This window comes from Bombyx mandarina, chromosome 28 (genome assembly GCF_030267445.1).
Source record: "Bombyx mandarina strain Sakado chromosome 28, ASM3026744v2".
In the NCBI taxonomy this organism is placed as follows: domain Eukaryota; kingdom Metazoa; phylum Arthropoda; class Insecta; order Lepidoptera; family Bombycidae; genus Bombyx; species Bombyx mandarina.
In genome coordinates, this window is record NC_143233.1 from 7,477,354 (window position 1) to 7,503,601 (window position 26,248).

The window sequence follows — 26,248 nt, forward strand, 5'->3', positions numbered from 1 at the left end:
ACCACTAGCACAAGACTAGACACTCAAGAGGTCCTACCACTAGTAAAAACTTAAAATTAACTTCGTAAAACGTAAAACGTAACGTTTGTTGTAAGACTTGATTGATTCAATAATTCTAGTTTCTGAATTCAAAATAAAATTTTAATGAACGAAATAATTTTGGATAATTTTGGAATAAAATATACTTTATTTTAAATTATATCCAATCAGAAATAGCTATAAAAAATAATTTAAATTCGTAAATATTGTAAAACAAAATTTAAATCAAATGTTATTCTTGTTACCAATGTTAGCATATAAAGTAACATTTCAGATTTTTTGTGATTTTTAATTGAAATTTATATGCATTAGTTGCGTCAAATTGTATTGCTAAAATTGTTAAACGGAAGTTTTCGAACTTGTCACTGTGTATGACCATAGATTATACACTTAATATATTTGAGAATATATTAAGTGTATAATCTATGATTTGAGATGTATGACGCATACGCCAAGAAATAACATCGAATTAATTTCGCATTGTACCTACGCGTAATTCATGATTGTGTTACGAAAGCGCTGATTTAGGCCTAGAAAAGAATAAGTGGTTTCCAAAATGAGTTTTCTCGGGAAAATATTCGGTGGCAAAAAAGAAGAGAAGGGGCCCACTACGCATGAAGCTATCCAAAAACTCCGTGAAACTGAAGAATTGCTGATCAAGAAGCAAGAGTTTTTGGAAAAGAAGATCGATTTAGAAGTACAGACAGCCAGGAAACATGGCACTAAGAACAAAAGAGGTACGTGTGTGAGAGTGTTTTTGTTGTCATCTGTCCCATCATCAATTTAGTGACCTTGTTTTAAATTTATTTAGTTTATCCTTTGTAAAACGTAATCATCCACAGCTGCCGCATTGTGCGGACACCTAGTCAATAAAGAAATGTTACAGATTTTTTTGCATTCCTAATTGAGTGTCGAATGAATATTAATAATGATGCACAACTACTTAAAATGGCTGTGTATTGTTTGGAAATTGTAAAATTATATACAGTAGTTTTATGTAATAACTAATTATATTGGGAATCTGTGATAGTTGTGCTTATATGAATATATAAAGGACTATGTGAATAAGTTTGTAAATCCTAGTTGCCTGGTTATAAATTGTAAGGTACAAAATCTTGTATGATGATGAGTTACTAGATTACAGCCACTACTTAATATTCTATTGGTAGTAGAAGAATCTTTGTCAAATTATCTAATACACTTGTTATTTCTTATATTCACTTAGATTAAGTACTGGTACTTATAAAACTAGAACATCAGACTTCAACATGATATATTGACATTGCTTAACATAGCAACAAAATGGATAAGAGCAGAGATTATTTACATAACTTTAATGTATATGAAATATCTCTATTTGTAACAAATCTAAATAAGAAGTGCCCTCCGGTGCAATGTAGGCTTTCTGCAAGGATGACCGACAACCTGTTGAAGGTTACAGGAATGAAGATGCGGGGAGTAAAGCTTCCAGAGGCTTATGTCTAGAAGACTTGTGGGTGATGAATAAACATTCAATTAGTTTGTTAGTTTTGTATTGATAATAAACTTGTAAAATACCACCACCACATCATATTCATGCTAAGTAAATGATATTAAACCAGAGACTTCTATGCCAGCCAAAAATAACTAGAAGTAATTCAACTCGATCTTGAATGCAAACAAAGAAAAAAAAACTTAATCTTAAAACTGAGCAAAAGAAATAGTTTTGTTTATAGAAGTATCTTAATACATATAAAATTAAAAAAGCTAACATATGCTTAATAGGTTGCCCTTAAATTTATATTCCCCTTGATTCGTTGTTTGTCAAGGATAAATCCATCAGGGAGATTTTTCGAAACCTTATAGAATAATATTACTTTGTGTTGTTTGTACTGTATGGCTTGGTAATTGACTGCTACTGAACAATTTCAGTAAACACTACACCTGTACACTATTACACATAAGCTACGAACAACAGTCAATAACAATTCAGTTCTAAAAGATTAATTGAAGTGTCTGGACCCAAGACTGAGCCACGCACGACCTTTTTTTGCATCACGATGCTCAGCAATGAAAGATCGACTGAAGGAGGAGGAGAGAATTTCTGTCGAATGTGCTCCTTCCGCATGTATTTAAACTTGTAACAAACTCTTAGTGTGTGTGTGTGTGTTTTTTTTTTCCTATCTAATCTGATGACGTTGGTTACACGAACTCTAGCAAGAGCCGTGCTTCTCAGAATCTGAGGAGCAGGGCTCTTCCACCTGATCAGAAACGCGACCCACTGAAAAGATCCGGCGAGAAACTCAGTGGGCTTTGTGTATTAATTTTAGTACAACAATACTCTACTCATATTAATGAATGAATATGTATGAAAAAACTAATGTGTATGCTCCATCAAGGTCAGACAGAACTAAAATTACACATTGTGCATTATACAAGATAATTCTGTCAGTTCTGATGTGGCTTTCTCTTGTCATTTCAGCTGCCATTGCAGCTCTCAAGCGGAAGAAGAGATACGAGAAGCAACTTACTCAAATAGATGGGACCCTCACTCAGATTGAGGCCCAAAGGGAAGCGCTAGAAGGTGCCAATACCAATGCCCAAGTATTGAACACTATGCGCGAGGCAGCTAATGCCATGAAGCTTGCACACAAAGACATGTATGTATTGAATCTATTGATAATTGACAAGCGGCCCGCTCCGGCTCCGCTCGTGTCTTTAACAAAAATTTCAACGATATTTGACGTTGTTTTATTTTTTTAAATAAAAGAACACTTGTTGCGGCATAACTATAATAGTTGACATATGCTGTCGCGACACTTTTTGTAAATGATGTGTTCTACCAAGTCGTAGTACATTATTTTATTCCATCATGAATAGTTTTCGCAGGGCACGCGATGTAAAGAACTTTTTAGGTCATTTTTTACACCTTGGATTATATTATTGCAAGTTTTAGTAAGGATCCCTAATTTTTTTCAAAAAAAGATTGTCACGCGGTAATAGTGTAGCTTCCAAACAGTGAATTAATTAATCGATTCAGTAGTTTCAGAGCCTATTCAATACAAACAAACAAACAAATCTTTCCTCTTTATAATATTAGTATAGATAACAGAATAACCCTACTTGTTAAATAACTGACAGCTAAATATATTGAGGTAAAAATAGAGATCATAAATTAGTGGTTTTCCCAATTACAAACCTAAACATATGATTGTTTTGTATTAGAAATGGACAGAATGGTTTGTAGCCACAATTTGAGTGGCAAATAAGACTGATTATTTTTTCCTTTACTGTATCGATAGTAGTTTTATTTATAAAAAAAAAATCGTAATTAAAAAAAAAGATGATTATTTTTTCCTCTACTGTATCGATAGTAGTTTTATTTATAAAAAAAAACCTAATTAAAAAAAAAAGACTGCCACGACAATAAATATGTTCATGACGTAGAAAAAAAAACCATTTATATATTGTGTAGTGTAATAATGAGGGTATGAGGGTATTCATTCTCCTTTTCACAAAAATGATTACTAAGTGCAGATACTATTAAAACACATACATAGTGAACTGATATGTTACTCAACACATGCTTATAATTCACTATATAAAATAATAAAACAATGTGTGTTCTTGTGTATCACAGCGATGTGGACAAAGTACACGATATCATGGATGATATTGCTGAACAACACGATATCTCTCGTGAGATCACCGAGGCGATCAGTAACAATGTGGCCTTCCCTAATGATATAGATGAAGATGAACTCGAGAAGGAACTTGAAGAATTAGAACAGGTATGTAATGTGCATGGTAGAGTCATATTTATATTTTATATTACTTCTATATTTCAGTGTTGCCATCACAAGGCAAATCGACAATTTATGTCAGATATATAATTAAAAAACCTTAACCTCTGGGTCTGCGGAGGGACTTCGGTTCCCTCTGTATTTTGTACCGTATGTTCCATGGGGAGTGCTCTGAGGAATTGTTCGAGATGATACCGGCATCTCGTTTTTACCATCGCACCGCCCGCCACCGGAGTAGAGTTCATCCATACTACCTGTAGCCACTGCGGTCATCCACAGTGCGTTTCCAGAGATCTTTTTTGCCACGTACCATCCGGCTATGGAATGAGCTCCCCTCCACGGTGTGGGTGGAGTGCTTGACATGTCCTTCTTCAAACGAGGCTTGTGGAGAGTATTAAGCGGTAGGCAGCGGCTTGGCTCTGCCCCTGGCATTGCTGAAATCCATGGGCGACGGTAACCACTCACCATCAGGTGGGCCGTATGCTCGTCTGCCTACAAGGGCAATAAGAAAAACAAAAAAAAATTAAACACTGTGTTATATTTACTTGGATATAGATAGTTCCACCTACTGATGTAGTGTTGAGCTATTTATTCATTCAAATGTTTGGTTTGATAATTCTGCACAAACCATCGTTATCAATTCTAGTGCTATTGACAACCCTAAAGTAAATATCATAAAGCTATCATGTTAAATATTCATATGCATTGAAATATTAAATTTGGAGTAGTAGTACCTATTCTCTTCAAGTTAAAGTACTTTTGAGGTCTTACTTGACCCAAAACGAGAAGTGACTTACTGGTGGTAGGACCTCTTGTAAGTCCGGACGGGTAGGTACCACCGCCTTGCCTATTTCTACCGTGAAGCAGTCATGCGTTTCGGTTTGAAGGGTGGGGCAGCCGTTGTAACTATACTGAGACCTTAGAACTTATATCTCAAGGTGGGTGGCGCATTTACGTTGTAGATGTATATGGGCTCCAGTAACCAATTAACATCAGGTGGGCTGTGTGCTCGTCCAACCATCTAAGCAATAAAAAAAAAAATGACCATGAACCGATGACTACCACATGTTTTAACCCTCAGACACAGCCCACTGAGTTTCTCGCCGGATCTTCTCAGTGGGTTGCGTTTCCGATCCGGTGGTAGATTCTGCGAAGCACGGCTCTTGCTAGGATTCGTGTTAGCAACGTCGTCAGGTTTGAGCCCCGTGAGCTCACCTACTAGTTAAGGTTACGCTGAAATAGCCTCACAAGGCTACCAGCTTAGGTAGGGAAAAAAAAAATGGAAATGTTTTATATGAAAGTAATGTGGTTTTTTTTTTAACAGGAGGATCTGGACAAGGAGATGCTGGGCATCAATGTGCCGACGGACACGCTGCCCGATGTCCCGGCCTCGGAACTGGTACACGACAAACCCAAACCGAGCAAGTCGAAACAAACAGGTACGATCTGTTCTTTTGTCTCATGGAGGGGACTCAAATAAATCAAACCTGCCAAATTATAATTTGCTTAATTACTGGCGTTAGGAAGTCTTGTGAGTCTGCTCGAGTAGGCACCACCTACCCTGCCTATTTCTGCCGTGAAGCAGTAATGCATTTCGGATTGAAGGGTAGGGCAGCTGTTGTACTAATGTAAGAAATCATGTCTCGAGGTGGTTGGCGGCATTTACGTCATATTTGTCTATGGGCTTCGGTGACTACTTAACATCAGGTGGGTCGTGATCTAGTTTACCCAGGTAAGCAATAAAAAAAAAGTCACCGGGCTCTGAGCTAGTTTATTTTATTGTTGGGTTTTTGGATAGAGCTCACGGCTTACCTGCTGATAAATGTTTACTGGAGTGGATAGCATTAACAGCGTCAATGCCACCACCCACCTTGAGGCGTGAGTATTAAGACTTGTGTTTACCGAAACGTGGCACTGCTTCACGGCAGAAATAGGCAGGGCGGTGGTATCTACTCGAGCGAGCAGTAATTCGGTTTGAAGGGCGGGGCAGCCGTTGTAACTATACTTGACCCCTTAGAACTTATATTCAAGGTGTGTGGCGCATTTACGATGTGGATGTCTATGGGCTCCAGTAACCACTAACACCAGGTGGGCTGTGAGCTCGTCTGTCCATCTAAGCAATAACATTTTTTTTTTTTAAACGCATTACTGCTTTATGGCGGAAATGGGCGGGGTGGTGGTACCCACCCGCGCGGACTCACAAGAGGTCCTACCACCAGCAAAGATACGCAAATTATAATTTTTAATGCGTTTCATTTTTATAACACGATGCTATTCTGTCACCGTGTCCCCTTCACACTCATAAGGTAGACCGCGAGCGCATGCAGTGTGACGTCACGCCGCGCGCTTATTCACAAACACTACACAAGCGCAACGTGTGAGCGTGTTGAACGCGAGCTACATGGTAGGCGGAGTGGGGGTGTTAGGTTTTATTTTCGTTACGGAATTTCTTGATTTCGCCGCGCTCAAAGCCTGCGATAAAAGCTATGCAATAGCTTAAAAATTTTTAATAAATAAAAAGTGCTAAATTTCCAGAGGACGACGACGAGCTTGCTCAGCTGCAGTCGTGGGCCACATAGGACGCGGCCGCGGCGCTCCGCTGTACTTCGCCGGAGCTTTCATCGGAGCTTTCACAATCCAGCACTGCACCGCTTATCGTATCCCTCAATCCCATACAAAACTTGATACGGAAGCTCAGTCAAAGCTTGTCCGCAATATCGGTGCCGAAAATCGAGCTTCCGAGAAAAGCTTCGGCCAGATATAAGAGGCATCGGCAGATGGGCGACGACTTACATCGACGTTTAGAAATCGATCAGGCATTAAGAATGACAGGTCTATGGTAATTTCAATATCGGCATTTTGTCAGAACTTCGCTTGGGTAATAATAAGCTCTGCCATGATTTGTAATATACGTTTGGCAATAAGCAAACCATTGCTTTGTGTAATTTTTCATAACACTATGGAATATTATGGTCGATAATACAATAATAATTATAATCGTAATAAACTCAGAACTTTAATTGGTCAAGACTTCACATTTTACGACACGGTCATGTAACTTTGAGTTTTCTTGTATGTAATATTGACGTTGTTAACTTAACTAACGTAATAAGATCTGTTAAAATGCTTTAAACGGAAATATCAAAAATACTTGTCTTTCAATTAGAATACTCACCCCAAAAAAATATGTGATTATAAGCAAGAAGAAAATGTAGAAGTGACTGATCAAGTGAGTGAATTAATTGGATTAAAATACAATATATTGTGAGCAAAGTACAAATATGACATAAAAGATTAGTCTTAGTATGATTAACATACGATTCAAGATTGATCTAGTAATGTTTAACAGATGTTCAAGCAAATTCATAAAGAATCCTTAATAATAATAATCTTTAATAATAATACCAATTAATCAACTCAAATTCAATGAGTGTGTTAATTGTAATGGTACTTCAGGTATTGTCAATGAATGTTCTAAAAATTGTCGTATAGTATTAATTTAGCATGAAAAAAGTTTTTTCAGGAGTACACAGAAATGATGAATCGATCATTAGACAACGCACAATTCAAATTATGTGAAACCACATAACAGTCTCTTATATGCAATTTTCGATATCTGTGCTCGACTGTGACCGCGTTTCATTGGGAGGGATATAGGCTCATTAATATTTATTCTTTTTTTTTATATTGGTGGACGAGCTCACAGCCCGCCTGGTGTTAAGTGGTTACTGGAGCCCATAGACATCTACAACGTAAATGCGCGCCACCCACCTTGAGATATAAGTTCTAAGGCCTCAAGTATAGTTACAATACAACGGCTGCCCCACCCTTCAAACCGAAACGCATTACTGCTCCACGGCAGAAATAGGCAGGGTGGTGTTACCTACCCGTGCGGACTCACAAGAGGTCCTACCACCAGTAAAAAATAATATTCGCAATGATACTATAACAGTTAATTAATAACTTTGCATAAAATAATCACCCAAATTTGACCCAATAGGTAATCCAATTAGTTCAATTAAATAGTACAGTAGCTGTATAGCAATTTCATATTCTAATTATTAACATTAATAAAATAATTGAATGATTTTAGAAGTTGAGTTTTACAATTATGGAATTATTTTAGACAGTATTCCGTTAATTGTTGTATTTATTAATCGTTATTGTGGCCTTGTTTTAGATGTATTAATGTCGCTGGTGTGTCGCTCTTCTGCCGTTTGTGCTTCTAATTATGTGATATGTATGTATGTATGAAAATAATTATGTATTATAGTGTGACATAATATTTAGCGAATTTGTAATTTTCATTTTTTATTTTAATTACAAAATAGTCGTAATTATTATTTTTCTGAGGAAAATAATTGAATTATTTTTTTGGGTTAAATAAAAAGCTAATAGATTTATTTTGAGATTTATTTTCTTTGCATGTAACATAATTTCATAAGTGTAATACGGTTCTTTTTTTTAAATTGTAAACGCCTTATATTAAAAAGATAATAAAACTTAAAAAAAAAAGGTTTTGATTTTTATTAAGGATTGTATCACATCGCTCATTGATATGCTACAGATCAGCGGTCGGGGAACCGGGGGTAAATTACCCCAAATGGGGTAAAATGAAATTTTGGGGGGTAATTTTTTTTTTATTGCCCTGGTAGGCAGACGAGCATACGGCCCACCTGATGGTGAGTGGTTACCGTCGCCCATGGACTTCAGCAATGCTAGGGGCAGAGCCAAGCCGCTGCCTACCATGCCAAGCCGCTGCCTACCGAGCCAAGCCGCTGCCTACAATGAAACTTTTGTGAGTAAAAAGTATATATTAAAGTGAAACCGTTTTGTATTACTAGGTATTACATTGATAAATTGAATAAATGATGTTTAAATAAAATTTTTAGTTATTGTTTTCTTTTCAAAATTATCATGGGGGCTATAAGTATGAAAGATGCTAAAAAGAAGCGATTTCGTTTTTTTTTTGTTCTTCGCCACGGGGTAATATCAACTTACACAAAAATATTTTGGTGTAATGATTAAAAAAGTTCCCCGACCGCTGCTATAGATTGATGCTCGATGTTAGATTCGAGTTATTCTAGGTACATTCATCGATATTACGATAGGAAATGGATATTGAATCGAAACTACACCCTCGTCTCTCAAAGTCGGAGGATGTGACCATCAAACTCCTAAAACCATCAAACCTATATTATCAGTGTGTACTATATTTTTTGCTTATGAAATTAACTGCTTTTGACTGAGTCGATGGTGTAGTAGTTAGCGCTTCCGACTATTGCGCGGCCGTGGATTCGATTCCAGCATCGGCAAAAGATTCGTGTGACAGGTTTATTGAAGTTAAACTTCTAATGCGACTTCCAACAAGGTTGCGTTAAACGTTTAAAGCTACCATACTTTTTTTATTGCTTAGATGGGTGGACGAGCTCACAGCCCACCTGGTGTTAAGTAGTTACTGGAGCCCATAGACATCTACAAGGTAAATGCGCCAACCACCTTGAAATATAATGTCTAAGGTCTCAGTATTGTTACAACGGCTGCCCCACCCTTCAAACCGAAACGCATGACTGCTTCACGGCAGAAATAGGCGGGGTGGTGGTACCTACCCGCGCGAACTCACAAGAGCTACTCCAAGCTCCAAACAAGCTACTCCAACCTCCAAGCAAGCTACTCCAAGCTCCAAGCAAGCTACTCCAAGCTCCAAGCAAGCTACTCCAAGCTCAAAGCAAGCTACTCCAGCTTACAACTACCACCAGTAAAACGACAGAAAGTAGACTAAAAAGAAGAAAGACTAAATACTAGAAAGAGACAGTGAGAATGAATGCGTGGCACTCGAACGCACGCGCGTAGTAGATAGCAACGAGTAGCGTCCAATATTTTAATGAACTATTTAAACAAAAAAAATATTTTTCTATCCATAATTTAAAATATTTAAAGTATAAATGTTGAAGATTTCGCATCTCTTATACTCAGCATTCCCTATTACAAGAGCAAAAAGAAATTTCACTTCATTCACGTGCACCAAGTTGCACGCGTATTAATTTAAATTTTTTTTGCTCTGTCGTGGTATCTAATAATATGCCGTAACACCAGGAGTGGAAAGAAGAGAGAGAGAATATACTTTATTGCACGCCAAAACATAATTAGCATTAAAAAACTGTCAACGACCAGGTATATTTATTCAATAGGCGGTCTTTTCGCTAAAATTAATTTCTAGACAAACGTTTTATTTACAGAAATTCTGAAAAGATACCTTCAGTAGGTATGCTGTAGGTCTAGGTTTTAACAATATCTAGAGTGGTCTATCAAGATGGACCAAACCATTATGCACTTATATATTATATTATGTATTTTATTAATGTGCATACTTATGTTACATATAGAAATGAAGGTAGGTAGTTGGGGAATTGGTAACGCTATTATCTGTCCAGACTGGACGCCGATGCTGGTTGTAAGCGGGTAACTGGCATTATTTTGAATCGGGAAAAGAGTTATTGTGGAAGAAGAGAGTGCGTATTTATTTTTGATAGGATACATGAATATACCTAAGCGTTAAAGTCATATTGGTAGTGATTACCAATCAACACTAGATGGGGTGAGACCTCGTTCACTTAAAACAAACAAACAAAAAGCAATGAAACTTAACTTAAATCACAAAATTTAATAACGGACCAAAACACGAAGGTCGAACCTCATCCTTCTTGAAGTCGATTAAAAATATATTATTATTCGTGTTTTAATAAATACGTAATGTTTTACACAACATTAATTACACAATATTTTATAACAGAATGCCATAAATCATTGTGTCGTCCGTGTTTGTGATTCAGGAAGCGTTATCGATTTGCGAGTTGAATTTTTTGAATCGCAATGAGCATACTTTCCCCTCGCGGGTGTATTCTGGAGTGCGATTATCGAAAAACAATCCTATTTCTTTTTTTGTATTTGAATATTTAGCGGTTTTTAGTGTGTAATCGAGTTAATACACGGAAAGCCATGTGGTCAGAACTCACGGGTACCTTTATACTTATTGATAAACTGTCAAAGACTGGTGGTAGCACCTCTTGTGAGTCCGCACGGGTAGGTACCACCACTGTCTGTTTCTGCCGTGAAGCAGTAATGCGTTTCGGTTTGAAGGGTGGGGCAGCGATTGTAGGTTTTTTTTTTGCCATTTTAGGCAGAGGAGCATACGGCCCACCTGATGGTAAGTGGTCACCGTCGCTCATGTACGTTAGCAATGCCAGGGGCAGAGCCAAGCCGCTGCCTACCGATAAGTACTCTCCGCAAGCCTCGTTTGAAGAAGGACATGTCATAGCGCTCGGAAAACACCGTGGAGGGGAGTTCATTCCAAAGCCGGATGGTACGTGGCAGAAAAGATCTTTTGAAACGCACTGTCGATGAACGCGGTGGTTCCAGATAATATGGATGAACTCTGCTCCTGCTCTGCTCTGACTTGAGACCTTAGAACTTATATGTCAAGGTGGGTGGGGCATTTACGTTGTAGATGTTCATGGGCTCCAGTAACCACTTAACACCAGGTGGGCTGTGAGCTCGTCCACCCATCTAAGCATTAAAAAAAAACCAATTTCTTACTATATTTGTTTTGGGCCGATGTGGTATATATTAGTGCTGTGAGTATTGTCTAATCCATGTAAATTGCTGATGGCACTCGTGAACATCCCATCGCATTATTATGAAAATTTTGGGTAAAAAGTTATGCCTATGTTCACTAACGCAGTTTTTACTGTGTGTTATTAATACAATTTCTAGTGAACAGAATAGGGCGCCTCCTAAATTTAAGTCATGCTGCAATCCGTAGCATATATCGTGTACGCGTGGGGACATTAGCTCAGTAACCTGCCTGTGGCAATGTCTGGCACTATGAGAGGACTCATACTGGTGAGTTGCTTTTAAAGTTAATTTAAAGAATGAAATTCTACAATATCGTATGAATTTCGAAGTTAGTTTTTCATATTTCGTTTGATGTTTGGGCTTGAGAGACTTGTAGGTAGTGTAAAGAATAAAAAATGTTTAACTCAGTGAAATATTTAGATTGGATTTTGTAGATATACACAAGCAGTTTTTGTTTGGATAAAATATTCGTGGAATTTAATGCTCCTAGAAAATGAGGTGGGATTAAATAAAGGCTCAGTGAAATTGTGGTTAGAGACTTCAGTGAACTTTTCCGAATAGTCTGAGAAGCTACGTCTAGCGATTTTATTTCATTTTCCCACATTCGTAAGCTTTCACAGATGCGAAACGGTTAATTAATTACCATTTTCACATATTTCTCATATCCCATCGAGCGGACGGGGCAACACAAATACACTATGGCCGCGAAATATGTCTCATCGGATCCCCAGTACTTTTAGGCTATTCATCAGTTGCCATCTTCGTCGAACACAAAGATTTCCAAGCGCGAATTAATTCACTGAGTTTCTCGCCGGGTAACTTCTCAGTGGGTCGCTATGGCCCCAACCAATGAAATTCCAACTATATACCTATGTGATTATCTTTAATACATTTAATTCCTTAGATAACCCTCCTCCATCTGTCATTCGCGACGATTGACATTAAGAAGCTTACAGAAGAAGCTGGCACCAAACTCCACACTTTGACAGACACTGCCGCCACGAAACTTCAGTCTATCGGCGACCAGGCCACGATCAAACTGCAAACGCTTAGCGATCAAACATCAGCGGCCATAAAGAGCTTAGTTGAAAACATAGATTTGTATAAACTAAAGCAATTAGATTTTTTGAACGTAATCCCTAGAATTCAAGATCGCTTACATCACGCCCCCAATCATTTGGAAAAAGCTAAAGCGCTATTGGGAAAAATCCAAAGTCTTACGGGCAAAGATTTGGTAATGGCTTTCGACGGAGATGTCCCTTGGCCTTTGAGAAGAAACGACGAAATATATAAAGTTTATGAAATATAATTACTTCAGTAGCAATAGCAGCGTTATATCTAGATTAAAAGGCACTCGTCTGTGACTAACATTTGGCGATGCCTAAAAACGTACATATGCCATAGATTTATCGACCATAAAGACTAGAGATTCGGTTAACAAATCGTTTAATATGGAGAGTAGAATTAGGGAGGACCGTCTCTCTAAAAGGGAGCCAATCAAAGTGGCGCCATTGTAGCAAGTGGATAGATGTTAAAAACAGCGCCATAAAATATTAGAGTAGAATACTAAATTACGAAGGAATAAGACACTTTCCACGTAAATAGGAAAATTTGTTGAGGTTTTTAAATCTTTTATATATCTATATATATAAAAATGAATTGCTGTTCGTTAGTCTCGCTAAAACTTGAGAACGGCTGGACCGATTTGGCTAATTTTGAGCTTGAATTATTTGTGGAAGTCCAGAGAAGGTTTAAAAGGTAGATAAATATGAAAATGCTCGGAATTAAATAAAAATAACAATTTTGTTTTTCCTTTGATGTGTCCCCCGTCGATCGTATTCTTTTTGTTTGTTTGAAGTTTGATTTATACAAAAGTTTAGAGCTTTTATTTATCTATATGATACACGAAAAATATTAAAATTTCAAATCTAGCACACTTCACTCTGTTTAAAGACTTGCTATATTCATATCATTGCAATTCCTACACTAGCGCTATTTCGGTGAGTCTTTCAAAAATAACTTGCTGTTTACAGGTGAACACTTATTTAACTTGTCCCCTGTACAAGATGGCGCTCCTTACTTCTACCCTCCATATCGGATACAAAGTTCTCCGAACTATCTTCGAGTTTTGATATAATATTAATAATACTTCATCTGTAATGCATTGCATTTGAATATGCAATTACGAAAAGGGCACATCTCTGAAAATGTAAAATGTTCAGGAAATGAAAAAAAACTGATTATTTTCTAAAGCAGTGTAAAATTTAAAATATTAACCTTTGAGATATATTTTAGTGTTAATTAGCAATTGAAAATTACTGGAATTATTATAAAACGGGTGTAGGTAAGCCTCAAAACTACATGTATATGAAAAAACGTATTTGACAAAATATGCGACATATGCCCTTTTCGAAATTGCATATTCATTTGTATTTTGATCAACCGATGAACTTGAGGCTTTATAACTATGAATTAAAGTTGTTTTCGCAAATGAAATGCCGTGGCTCATTGTCAGTTATTGCATTATTGGACATTTGTGAGACGAAGTACCTTAAAGTCGAATTGGATTGAACTCGATAAACCTGCCATAAAATTAGGTACCTTCAAAATCTTGCTAAAATATTTATTAGTATTTTTTTATAATAAAATTAACAATAACTTAAAATGAGTTTTATTTGATGTACGTTTTGCTAGACGAAAGTAAATTCACAAAATATCGTGACGTCATTAGGGGATGTTAAAAAAAATCGATTTTGTACGATTCACCTGTGAGACTTCAAATGCTTGGCCTCGGCCTGAAGATGAATATGGGCATCTCATTTTTCCGCAGCTCTCGTATAAGGGGGTTCGACATATTCTTATATTTTTACTGGTGGTAGAACTTCTTGTAAGTCCGTACGAGTAGGTACCACCACCCTGCCTATTTCTGCCATGAAGCAGTAATGCGTTTCGGTTTGAAGGGTGGGGCAGCCGTTATAACTATACTGAGACCTTAGAACTTATATCTCAAGGTGGGTGGCGCATTTACGTTGTAGATGTCTATGGGCTCCAGTGACTGCTTAGCACCAGGTGGGTTGTGAGCTCGTCCAACTATCGAAACAAAAAAAAAGATCGGTTTGCCAATTTGAATGCATAATCCCACTTACGCATTAAAATTGGCACTTCTAACAATGCCTTGGGTTAGACGACGGCATTCACATCAACAGGTATCAGCAGACCCTAAATACCAAGTAAAATAATGACTGGTCTGTTTACATAATTAAAAAAAAATCTCACTTTATTCAATCTATTTATTTTCCGATACTCAAATCGTTCAATAGCTTATCGAAAACGTCATCGACGTCGCTGCTGCTCTTCGGCATGAAATCGTCCATCAGTCCGTTTTGGAAGCTCCCGAATTCGTCATTGGCTCCCGCGTCCGCCAGCCCTAGCTCTGTCAGGAGTGTCAAGTTGTCCGAAACGTCATTATTTTCGGACCTGTCAATGTCAACGGTGTCGATACCCGGGAGAAGCTGTTCGGTAGCGTCATTGTGCTCATTGTCGTCCGTCTGACGTTTCTTCATCAACTTCACCTCTCTCGTGTCGGTAACAGACAAATCGTGGTACTCTTGTATTTCTTTTGCGTATTCTATATCTTCATCTTGGGCGTCCTGGATTTTTTTCAATTTAAATTAAAAATGTGTTTCTACCTTTTCGCTGGTAGGTGAGCTCACGGACTCAATCTGAGATAATTTATTAACACTGGCCCTAGCGAGAGCAGTGCTTCGCTAAATCTACCACCAGATCGGAAACGCGACCCACTGAGAAGATTCGATGAGAAACTCAATGCGTTAATGTATGTGTTCCTTCGAGCTTTGCGATTTCTTTTAAAATAGCTAAGGCAAGTGCGGTTTAGATCACATTACCAGACCGACATCCATGTTAGTTACATATCAGCAATAATTAACAGACTACCCGCGCGGTTAGCATTAAACTACAGCACACGGAAGACAATAGGAGCTTAACAGCAATACGAAATATTTACAAAAAAAGCTACTCCTCATTAACATCATCATCATCAGCCTATGGCTGTCCACTGCTGGACATAGGCCTCTCCAATTGCCCGTCACTAAGCACGATCCTCGGCTTTTAGTATCCGACTCTTGCCAGTCACCCTGCACTAAGTCTACCAATTCGTTTCCACCCAAGAGCACGTTTACTCCAACGGTTATCGGTCCTCCGGTTAACAGTCGACGTCGCCCTAAGCACGTCATTACGGATCCTCCCGATCTATTAACGGTGCTTTTAGGTACCACAGGCACCGGTCACCGTCCTGACCGAACCCGCCGCTTGCGACGAAGGGCTCGACGAGCGAATTAACCCACAGACACTGAGTTTTTCGCCGGATCTTCTCAGTGGTTCGCGTTTCTGATCCGGTGGTAGATTCTGCGAAGCACTGCTCTTGCTAGGGTTCGTGTTAGCAACACTCCGGCTTAAGCCCTGTGAGCTGACCTTACACATTAAGGCGAAGCTGAAATAGCCTCTCAAGGCTATCGGCATCGGTAGGATAAAAAAGGTCCTCTGGCTAATATGGCCGGTCTATTGCCACTTCAGCTAACTACTCAGCTGTACTAAGCCGATTTAAAAAAAAATGCGAGTATCATCAGAATATTCGAAGTCAATTAATGCATTATTAAATATAACTCATTAACTAGCCGTCAGATCTTAATAATACTTAATGGGATGGCATGAGTAGAAACAGCCTTCAAATAAATAAAAAGGACTATTAAAATTGGTTCAACTAGAAGGATAAGTTGCTCCATTTTTAAGTGGGTTAAAAACACTTACCTCACTAATTTGACCTGCCGATTTATACTGAAAACAGTTCTGCGAGAGGTCAACTTCGACTGGGAACAATGTAGAATTCTCCATTAAATGCTCCAAGGTTTCGCTGTAAAAGGTTTTTAAGTAAACTCTTTCAATAATGGCCTATATTTAGTTTCTATATTGGAGTATCCCAAATTTCAGTAAAACCGAATGTCTTCAATGAACCAAACCGCAATATCTCCACAGCCTTATTCATGGAGACTTACTTGTGGTAAACGGCCAGTCCCTGAATGAACTTCTTGAGTTGATGGGCGACGTCCTGTGCTTTCTTATTCTCTAGAAGCTCCAGCTTTACCAGAACGTCCGATCTGAGTCTGGCGAATCTTGTTCTGGCGTCTTGGCGACAACGCAATATCAACCTGCAATTGTACAAGTGACAGAGCGAGAGAAGCCTGCGTTGTACTACTATGGTAACATACCGTCAAACAGAGACCCAGCGCTATAAGTACGCAACGCTCTGTCTCGGCGTTAGGAGGCTTTGACGTTGTAATTTTTTACAAATTTTATTTTAGCGTCCGAGTGAATGTGTATTAAAATATTGGATAATGCCCGATTAATTGATAGAATTAGAAAATACCCATGCTTATATAATGCCATATCTAAATCACTCGACATCTTAATACTTTTAAATTTTCACACTGCTATCGAAAGGCACTATGATTTGGCGAATGCGTTGCGTCAAGGAGCGTTGGGCTCATCTAGTCAATTTGTGTGACATGTAAAGAGCGCGACGTTAAACCGCAGCGCTAAATACGCTTTCTGTTTGACGAAGCCTTTAAGTGCGAGTTTTTTAACTTTCTCGACAGCGTAAAAGTTAACTCAAATTTCTATGGAATTGGAGCAACTCCCTTCGCTTTCCGCTAGGGGCGCTGTTCTAACTTTTTTCTTTTATTGCTTAGATGGGTAGACGAGCTCAGTGCCCACCTGGTCTCAAGTGGTTACTGGAGCCCATAGATATCTATAAGTTAAATGTCTTCTAAATGTCTAATAATCTTCAAACCGAAACGCATTACTGCTTCACGGCAGAAATAGGCAGGGTGGTGGTACCTACTCGTGCGGACTCACAAGAGGTCTTAACACCAGTAATTTTAAACCAAACTGCGTACAAACAAACTTTTACGCGATCGAGTTAAAAAACTCTGAACTAAGATCACTGGTGACAGTCTGACCTGATAATTCGTCGAAGCGCATGGAGGGTGCGTATAAATATAATATATATGTACATTTGGGTAGATTGGTATTGTCAAGCTATAATTTACATCTTATTTTTACAGTTTTTAATTAGTTCACACTAGCACACTAGTTTTTTTTAAAAAGAACATGAATGTCAATGTCAATTATTGACTGGCCATGACGATGTTTCGAGTGCTTTTAATTAATTTTAAATAAAAGATTTTGGTGTTAAAATTAAATTCCACTAGTTTTCGCCCTACGATCCCATATACATATTATTATCTAAATTTATTGCTTAGATAGGAGAATAAGCATATGGTCCACCTGATGTTTAAGCCTAATCTTGAGATATGGGTTCCAAGTCTCAGTTCTATAGTACATCATCAGCCTGTATCTCTCCACTGCTGGGTGTAGGCCTCTTCCATAGTCCTCCCCAAAAAATGAATATCGCCACAAGTCATTGGTCATCCAAACAGGGTACGCCCAACCCCGCGCTCACCCCTAAGGCTCTATAGCATAACAGCTGCCCCAATTTTAGTACAGGAACACATTACTGCTTCACGCCAGAAATAGGCAGGACGGTGGTGCCTAGCCGTGCGGGCTCACAAGGTGCCACCAATACTTGTGAAGCGTGGATTATGGTATACGTATGTACATTCTAAACATGATATTCTATCTTATTTATCTATACTTCTATGCTAATATTATAAAGAGGAAAGATTTGTTTGTTTGTTTGTTTCGAATAGGCTCCGAAACTACTGGACCGATTTGAAAAATTCTTTTTCCATTAGAAGCCGACATTGTCCCTGATGAACATAGGCTACTTTTAAAAAAAAAAAAATATTTTCTTTTTTTGGTTTCGTGTGTGTTTTAATGTTTCCGAAGCGAAGCGAGGGCGGGTCGCTAGTGCATATATATGAGTATTTCTTTCATAAGCACAATATTTGCTTACATACTAAGAGACTATTACCTTAGCGCCCTCTAGTAAGCACGTGGTCAAAATGGAACAAGTACAGATGAAACTTGGATTTGGCCCTTTGATTGGACCTGTTACTGAAAGTGCCAAAGTCAGCACTCTCTAACACTCACACTCTGCACCAAAGGCAAAGCCACCTCTGTATAGATACAAGACGGACATTCGCGTTTAAAAATGGAGGGATTGCGTGGAAGACAATATGTGTAAGAGGGGAGTGAGCGAAGAAATGGTATATGATAGAGGAGTATAGAAGAAGAAAACATGGTGCCTGGGAGGAGGGCAAGAGAATGATGATGATGATGATGATGATGGGCGTTCGCCTTTACCTGTATTCATAATTCCCGGTCTCCACTCGGTACAGAGGCTCCTGCAGAGCGTTATACCCGTATTCCTCGTCATCCATCTCTTTGACCTTCAGACAGTAGGACAGGTACTCGAATTTCGTGTCCGCGTATTTCCTTATCGTCAATTTGGTGTCCGGTATAGCTTTGTTCAAGTAAGTGCCCATGTCAGACAGGATCTGAATTTTACACCATAAATAATTTTTTGGTCTATCTATTAACTTTCATCTCAGTAAATACTGCGTAAGCCCTTTTCATTTATTAAGTTTTTTAATTAAATTAAATAGCCCTAAAACAATTTCTCTCCTGCAAAACGATCGTATGTGTGTCTGGTGTATTTAAGCAATAGATAAGTTACATATAAGTACTGTCTCATCTTCCAAACTCTTAAGGATCACTGTATTACAGCAGAAATAGGGTAGTTGCATCTATCTGTATTGGCTACATACATATTGACCGATACAGGATTGTTGGCATTGGAATTAGAATCTTAAGACCCCTTTCACGAGACCAATGAGAAGAGACATGGGTGCCAATAGTAGAGAAAAGTTAAATATCTCCAGTTAAATATCACCTATTTGTTAATATTAGTCTAAAACTTGATTTTATACGATAAATCATTCAACAATGGTGATTATTGAAAAAAGTGTGCGATAGAAACGACAATAATTCCTTCGCAGATTTCAGTACCTAAATATGCAATGTGCCACATTAGATATAGTTCAACATACCGGCTTTAGAGTTTTCAACATTTTAATGCCGTCTCGTTCGAGCAGTCTATGATATTGACCGAACTTCGAGAAAGCCTCGGAAGCTCTAGCCTGAGGCTCTCTCACCCCGATCGCCGAGAATATATCCCCGACAGCTTTGTAAGTTTGGAGTAAGTCAAAGTACGACTTTAACATTCTGAAAAGGGCCCAAAGGGTTACGGTATTTGAAAGATCCCCCACTAAATTACGCATGCAAAGTGCTCTGAAGCTTTATTAAGGCTTACGTAAGAGAAGCTTGTTCTAATTGCATCAAGTGTTTGGAATGTGTGTGTTTTCGTAAACTTTTAAACCAGACTCAAAGAATAATATCGTTTTCAAGGCAATAACGAGATTTCTTAAAGCAACACTGTAACCAATGCCGCTAAAGTCTTAAGGGTGGAATAGCGGCTTTGTCTACACTTGAGACATTTGAGAGTCTAACATCATGTCTCAAAGTGGGTGGCAATATCCACCAATGCGTTAATATCCGGTGAGCACTAGAACAAAAGTGAATATGAACAGCAAAAAATCCATGCCTCTTAGAATGCTCCACGAGTCTCTTGTATGTATTCTCGGTTTCCCTCAGCTCGTCCAGTTTCGCTACCAGCGTGTCATTGCACAGTATAGCCCTCGATAATCCAAGGGCATCAGCGGCCCCCGAAGACATGTTCTCCACTAATCTGTGTTTCATCTTCTTCATGATTATATCTAGACTTTTCCCTTGTTTGGGATCGGCGTGGAGTTTGTTATAGTTTATTGTTACTTCATCCTGGAATTATTTATTTTCTTTTACTGTCTCACTGAGCAGTTATAGAATCATATTAGTCTGAATTTTCTGGTAAGGTTTTTAATAAAAAACATCTTAGTGAAACTTAACAAAGAATAGAGAGGGCTGTCGTCTATCAAAACGATAAAGAACTATGTTATCTTTGTAGAGGTACCAATTTTTCTTATTAAACACGCACCTAACAAATGTTCACGAATGACTTCCATGATGAAAGAATAACATCGTATAGTAATTAAAATTAAATTTGCCAAAGAATTGTATTTTGTAAGAAGAATTGCGTAACATAATTGAGGTTCACACCTCAAGCCTCAGGGTGAATAGGGGCATCCGCATTAGTAATATTCCAAGCGCTGTGACATGTCTTTCTTCAAACTAGGCTTATGAAGAGTACTTAACGGTAGGCAGCGGCTTGGCTCTGTCCCTGTTTATGTTGGTGTCCATGGGCGACGGTAACTATTCACCATCGGGTGGGCCGTACTGACTAATAGGACAATAATAACAAAAAAGATAGTAAATATATTATATAAACGTATTTTAGCCTAAAACCCTGAGCGAATAAAGGAACCTCTCACCTTGGCCGACTGTATCATTTTCGCGACCTCAACTTTGGTTTTTCCTTTTACGGACTGCCCATTGACACCGACCAGCTCGTCACCGCTCTGCAGGGTGCCTTCCTTGGATGCTGGAGTGTTGTCGAATATCTCAAAAACACATAAAAGATACAAGTTCATTATCTTGCTACTCGACGAGATCAATAAGCATGAATGCCGGTCACCGTCCTCGTCGAACCCGTCGCCTGCGACGAAGGGCTCGACGAGCGAATTGACCCATAGACACAGACAGCCCGCTGAGTTTCTCGCCGGATCTTCTCAGTCGGGTCGCGTTTCCGATCCGGTGGTAGATTCTGCTAAGCACTGCTCTTTCTAGGGCCAGTGTTAGCAACACTCCGGTTTGAGTCTCGTAAGCTCACCTACACGTTAGGTTGAAGCTGAAATAGTCTCTCAAGGCTATTAACATATATAAAGAAAATGAAAAACTTTATATTCTAACTTATTTAAAGGTTTTCACATCATCGGTACGGTCCCTTGCTTATACTATACCTGTACGATGTAAAGGCATGGACACAATGGAGCTCCACCACCGATGCTGATACCTATCAAGTTCTTTTCATCTTTACTCAGCACGACGCTACCAGACGTCACGATCATACCCCTAAAAATGTTAAACGGTTACACGCTCGAAGGAATTGTTACTGAAGCTAAATTAGAGTGTAGGCAAAGGTTTCCTTGAGCTTGTCTTCGCGTTTCTGATCCGGTGGTAGATTCTGCGAAGCACTGCTCTTGCTAGGGCCAGTGTTAGCAACACTCCGGTTTGAGCCCCGTGAACTCACCTACACGAGGAGAAGCTGAAATAACCTCTCAAGGCTATCAGCATAGGTAGGAAAAAAAGAGCTTGACTTCTTGCGCATTTCTTGGTTAAGGAACAGATTGTCAATTGCCAGGCAATGCCCCGGTGATGTGTTTGAGTTCCGGTCACCGCTTAACTCCAGGGATCGTCATTCAATCTTATTAAGCAATAATACCATCCGCTGTTTCCCGAGCGCTATGACATGTCCTTCTTCAAACGAGGCTTGTGGAGAGTATTAAGCGGTAGGCAGCGGCTTGGCTTTGCCCCTGGCATTGCTGAAGTCCATGGGCGACGGTAGCCACTCACCATCAGGTAGGCCATATGCTCGTCTGCCTACAAGGGCAATAAAAAAAAATAGAAATTTTAAATTCACTGAAAACTTTTTGAGTAAAATTAAATAATACATTTTGAACTAATCTCGTATTGCTGTAAGAGCGATTGATTTTATTTTTGTTGGCAACTTAATTACATGTATGTATGAAGTATACTTATCGGTACTTTTTTTGGTAGATATATAATTACGCTATGCAAATATTACTAGCCCGATCCATGAGCTTCAAATGGTCATGAGCTATGTACCATATTTATGAAATAGTTTTTCGTAGTAGTCTCTTATTATGAAAAACTACATCGCATCTAATATAAATTAAAAAATAAGCTGTTCGGTAATGAATAAGTCGAAAACAATTAAATTCTAGCGGAGGAAGTAACTAATGACGTCAGTGCCAACTCAAAACGGCCCTGCGAAAGAGATAGCATGATATGCCCAATACACACTCACACACCCTTACAGTTAACTACGAAATATTCTTAAGTCAATTATATTTGTTATATGAAAATTAATATGCACAATAAAACAAAGGGCACATCACTTTTTAGAATAAGTATAAATAAATGTAAATGAGCAATTGTGGTAAATGTAAGGGAATAAAACTTCTTTGTTATTTATTTACATTTTTATTTGGATAGCGAGCATTACACACACATATACAGATCTACTTTCTACAGTAACAAGCTTGGAAGGTGAGGATTTAATTAGATTACGTAGCATTTTAGGGCTAAGAAGTGCTTTCGTCGGAAAAGGTGGCCACTCCATATGCGCAGAAGACGATGGAGCTTGAGCTAGATAGCGCTTTTCTTTCCGCCGTTGTGTCAGGGACAGGAGGGGGGAGTTTTCCCGACTCTTGTGACGTTCAAAGCGGTAACCAGCTTAATTACTGATAACGATATCATTTTACTTCGACGATACGACGAAAACCGCTGTCCGTAACATTGCGTCATATGGACCCTGGCGATTCTTAATCTTAAAGTGGATCCCTAACTTTTAAATTATTCAAAATGGATACTCCAAATACATTTGGCCTGAAGAAAATTCATTAATATAAGAGTAATCTTTGCAAAACGTAGATTCGTCGTTACGGTTTCACTGTGGAGGATTGGGCCACTGAATTTGTCGTTCATTTCACGGTGACCTCATCAACTCCGCTATACAGCTAAGCGATCCTACGAATGATTCCTATTACAAAACCCGTGCAGGCTTGATGCTTACACGACTACACCAGGAAAATTTAGCTATCAAATAGTGAACGAGCGAATTAGATCTTTCTCAATTTCGGCTCACATTAAATCCTGATGCTGCACCATATACCTCTCGCGTCTTGACTCGTTGTATACGCAATCTGTCGTTTCTGAAGGCTCTGGGTCTTCTCTGTATAGAAAATAAAATCTAGCGATTGGTTTTTAGTGATGGAGCGATTGCTTGGTGTGCCTTTTGAAGATAATTTGGCGAACTAAGGGGTTAAAAGTTAAAAGGGCTAAACTGAAGGAGGGAAAGGTTTGCTAACAGTTGCCCGAGTGCCCCCAGAGACCTAACAGCTCAAGGCCAGCTGCTTTGTAAGTGCATCTACCACCGATTCGGACATCTGGCGAGATACTCAGCGGGCTGATTCCATGGGTTAAGTTACATCTGTTTTTTTTTTCAGAAATATAATTGATGACATTACGTATTTTATTACTCTAAAATTAAATAAACAGAAGAGCTCTATTGGCATGTGATTTCTTAAGTAGGATGATCAGTCAAGAATAAGAACAACAAAAATAAAAAAATCAACGTCACTTCAAAGCTATGTCAACCGCTCTATCACAACCTGTCAGGGTTGCATTCTTATAGCGGCCGCACTATAGTTGCATCCCACTCTCTCCTTCTCACATTTCACATTCTCCTTATAATTCTTATCTTCCACCTACCTGCCTATTTTTACAACAAATTGATCACGAGTTTGGGTTTCAAGAGGTAGGAAGCCTCGCAGTTTCCAACCGTGTCGGCTTGCATGGCGTTTAACGGCAATCCATTTGCCGATTTAAAAAAAACGCGTATATATTGACGTATTGAAAATACAGATTACAGAGGGTTGCTTTTTTTTTAATTTTACTGTACAACCCTACTAGAGCATAATAAACTTTTTTTTAATTACTTTTTAAAATAGTGCAGGAAAATAAATGACCTGTTATTTTCATTGACTTATTGATCCCTTGTGTGGTACACAGCAATGATTGGAGATGTTGTCCATAATTACTTACTTATATGGATGTGTCACGTTGTTTTGAGTTCCTTCAGTAGGAGCACTGAATTAAGAAAAAAAATTATGAAAAATATGTGAAGGTTTGTTTCTTTAAATATACCAAATAAAAATACTTACTTTTCATCTATCGCCAGCAACAAATTATTATCCATTTCACATTCACTCGATATTCTGACGTGAGAAAAAATATTAAATAATTGCTCACATTAAAAATTGAAATGAATATAGAATCAATACTGTTTTACTTATCAAATTATAGAACAGTTGATGAAATCCGTTATATACGAATTCACTCGATTCTCTTCATACAATAGAGAAGTTAATTTATTTATGAATTAATAAAATTTGCAAGAAACACAAACAAAAATATATTTAAGAACTCTAATCTTAGACGCAAACAAAGACGTGTTTACTTTACAGCTTTACAGCATTTTTTGATGATTTAATTTGCTATTATTGTGCCATTGCTGCTTTCAAATTCGCATATTGTCTAAACGTTTCAAAATGGCCACTTTTTTTCTGAACGCATATTTACGTAACATATTGTGTTCACGAGTGATAATATTCCATTGATTGTTATTCATCACTTTCTTCATTGAAAGAACACATAAAAAATTAAGAATTTAAAGTATGATAGTCAGGGTCGGGTGAAAAAAAAACAGAGAGATCAATGAAAGTGTCAAAAAAAAAACAAATAAAAAAAAAATTACATTCGATCTTCGAACGTACACCGCGCCATGGTGTCGTGCAACAGCGGGTAAATCCTTGGATCGAAATACAGTTCGTTTTGCTGCCACATCGATAACGGACGAACTCAAACATAAGATAAGCTGAAACGGCACAGGAAAACACTGATAAACAAAACTTTATGCAAGGACAAGTAAATGTGACACGAAACAATGAAACCTTTTTATGTTAATTCTGTAAACTTTTTACAGCTTTTGAAAAAAATAAATAACAAAGTTGAAGAGCTCTGCAGATTTTCCCTAATTTCGGGAAATTGTGTACGCATCAATTTCCGGTTTAATCTTTCGAAGGAGTTTTGTGTAGTCGAGTTAAAAACAAACTCGAAAATATTATTATTTTGCTTGAATAAAACCGATATTCATACTTGCGGGTCATGATATGCCCAATAATTATAATCTGGAACTGTTGCTACAAGCATTCTGCCTCATTGCTTATAATGAAATTAAGAAATTTGTGACTTATGTTACATTGAGGTTTATATGATTTGATCATATCTATGGCTGTGATATTCTCGGTAATCACTGAAAAATACCTGTAGCGAAGATGGTACGCTTTGAAAAAAAATAAGCAAAGCATTTAAAACAGCCCTAAGAAAATAGTTGGAAAAAAATCACTAACGAATAAATTAATGTGAAAAATTCATAGTTTTCTTATAAAGTCTATCATTAATTTACGTTACGATAATGATTAAGGCAAATAAAAGACTAAGCTAGACTAATGATTACACAGTAAATATCTATTTCATATATGTACAAATTTTAAAACATTTTCCACTTTACGTACGGAACGTACTATTCGAGTTTTCAATAAATAAAATCTCTAAACATTATTTTATATTACGGTAGTTCGTGACATAATATTTAAAATAACATTACTTACATTTTATCCTCTTCAAATAAAAAGTCGTCTTCATATTCTTGCATCATTTTTACAATATTATTGGATTAATGTTTAGATTTGATTAAAACAGATCCGTGTCGTGCCTTTGTCAAAATTATTGATTTTAGCGCGCGTCGCGTTTGACGTGTTGAAATGTCGCTAAAACAGCACTAGCCAATAGGCGTCCTGTTTGAAAAAAATGGCGGCTGTTTTAAATGTAAAAAGTATTGAACTGCTGTTTGAGTATATTTATGGATTTCGTGAATATATTTTAGTCACTTATGA

The 26,248-nt window shown here is 38.0% G+C and overlaps 3 protein-coding genes across 7 annotated transcripts; 2 read left to right on the forward strand and 1 right to left on the reverse strand.

Annotated features, from left to right (window-relative positions):
- Positions 1 to 388: 388 nt before the first annotated feature.
- Positions 389 to 8,336, forward strand: shrb (charged multivesicular body protein shrub). 2 transcript variants are annotated; one of them, XM_089738999.1, is made up of 6 exons: positions 389 to 406; positions 475 to 776; positions 2,501 to 2,678; positions 3,659 to 3,809; positions 5,146 to 5,260; positions 6,357 to 8,336. In XM_089738999.1, the coding sequence occupies exons 2-6, from the start codon at positions 596 to 598 to the stop codon at positions 6,398 to 6,400; spliced, it is 669 nt and encodes a 222-aa protein (XP_089595125.1). In that variant the 5' UTR covers positions 389 to 406; positions 475 to 595; the 3' UTR covers positions 6,401 to 8,336. The 2 variants fall into 2 exon arrangements, with proteins under 2 accessions (XP_089595125.1, XP_028030666.1); XM_028174865.2 differs by lacking the exon at positions 389 to 406 and having other exon boundaries at positions 447 to 776.
- Positions 8,337 to 11,437: 3,101 nt separating this feature from the next.
- Positions 11,438 to 14,086, forward strand: LOC149499716 (uncharacterized). The gene is made up of 2 exons (XM_089739001.1): positions 11,438 to 11,723; positions 12,361 to 14,086. Exons 1-2 carry the CDS (start codon positions 11,694 to 11,696, stop codon positions 12,763 to 12,765), a joined length of 435 nt encoding a protein of 144 aa, XP_089595127.1. The 5' UTR covers positions 11,438 to 11,693; the 3' UTR covers positions 12,766 to 14,086.
- A 642-nt stretch (positions 14,087 to 14,728) lies between these two features.
- Positions 14,729 to 26,144, reverse strand: PICK1 (protein interacting with PRKCA 1). Of its 4 annotated transcripts, XM_089738992.1 has the most exons (13): positions 25,964 to 26,118; positions 25,048 to 25,167; positions 24,455 to 24,508; positions 24,336 to 24,380; positions 23,377 to 23,463; positions 21,449 to 21,560; positions 20,921 to 21,049; positions 20,098 to 20,330; positions 19,544 to 19,718; positions 18,798 to 18,991; positions 16,529 to 16,681; positions 16,284 to 16,386; positions 14,729 to 15,106 (listed from the first exon to the last, which is right to left on the reverse strand). In XM_089738992.1, exons 2-13 carry the CDS (start codon positions 25,134 to 25,136, stop codon positions 14,747 to 14,749), a joined length of 1,734 nt encoding a protein of 577 aa, XP_089595118.1. In that variant the 5' UTR covers positions 25,137 to 25,167; positions 25,964 to 26,118; the 3' UTR covers positions 14,729 to 14,746. The 4 variants fall into 4 exon arrangements, with proteins under 4 accessions (XP_089595118.1, XP_089595119.1, XP_089595120.1 ...); XM_089738993.1 differs by lacking the exon at positions 24,336 to 24,380; XM_089738994.1 differs by lacking the exons at positions 23,377 to 23,463; positions 24,336 to 24,380; positions 24,455 to 24,508 and having other exon boundaries at positions 25,964 to 26,144.
- Positions 26,145 to 26,248: the final 104 nt, after the last annotated feature.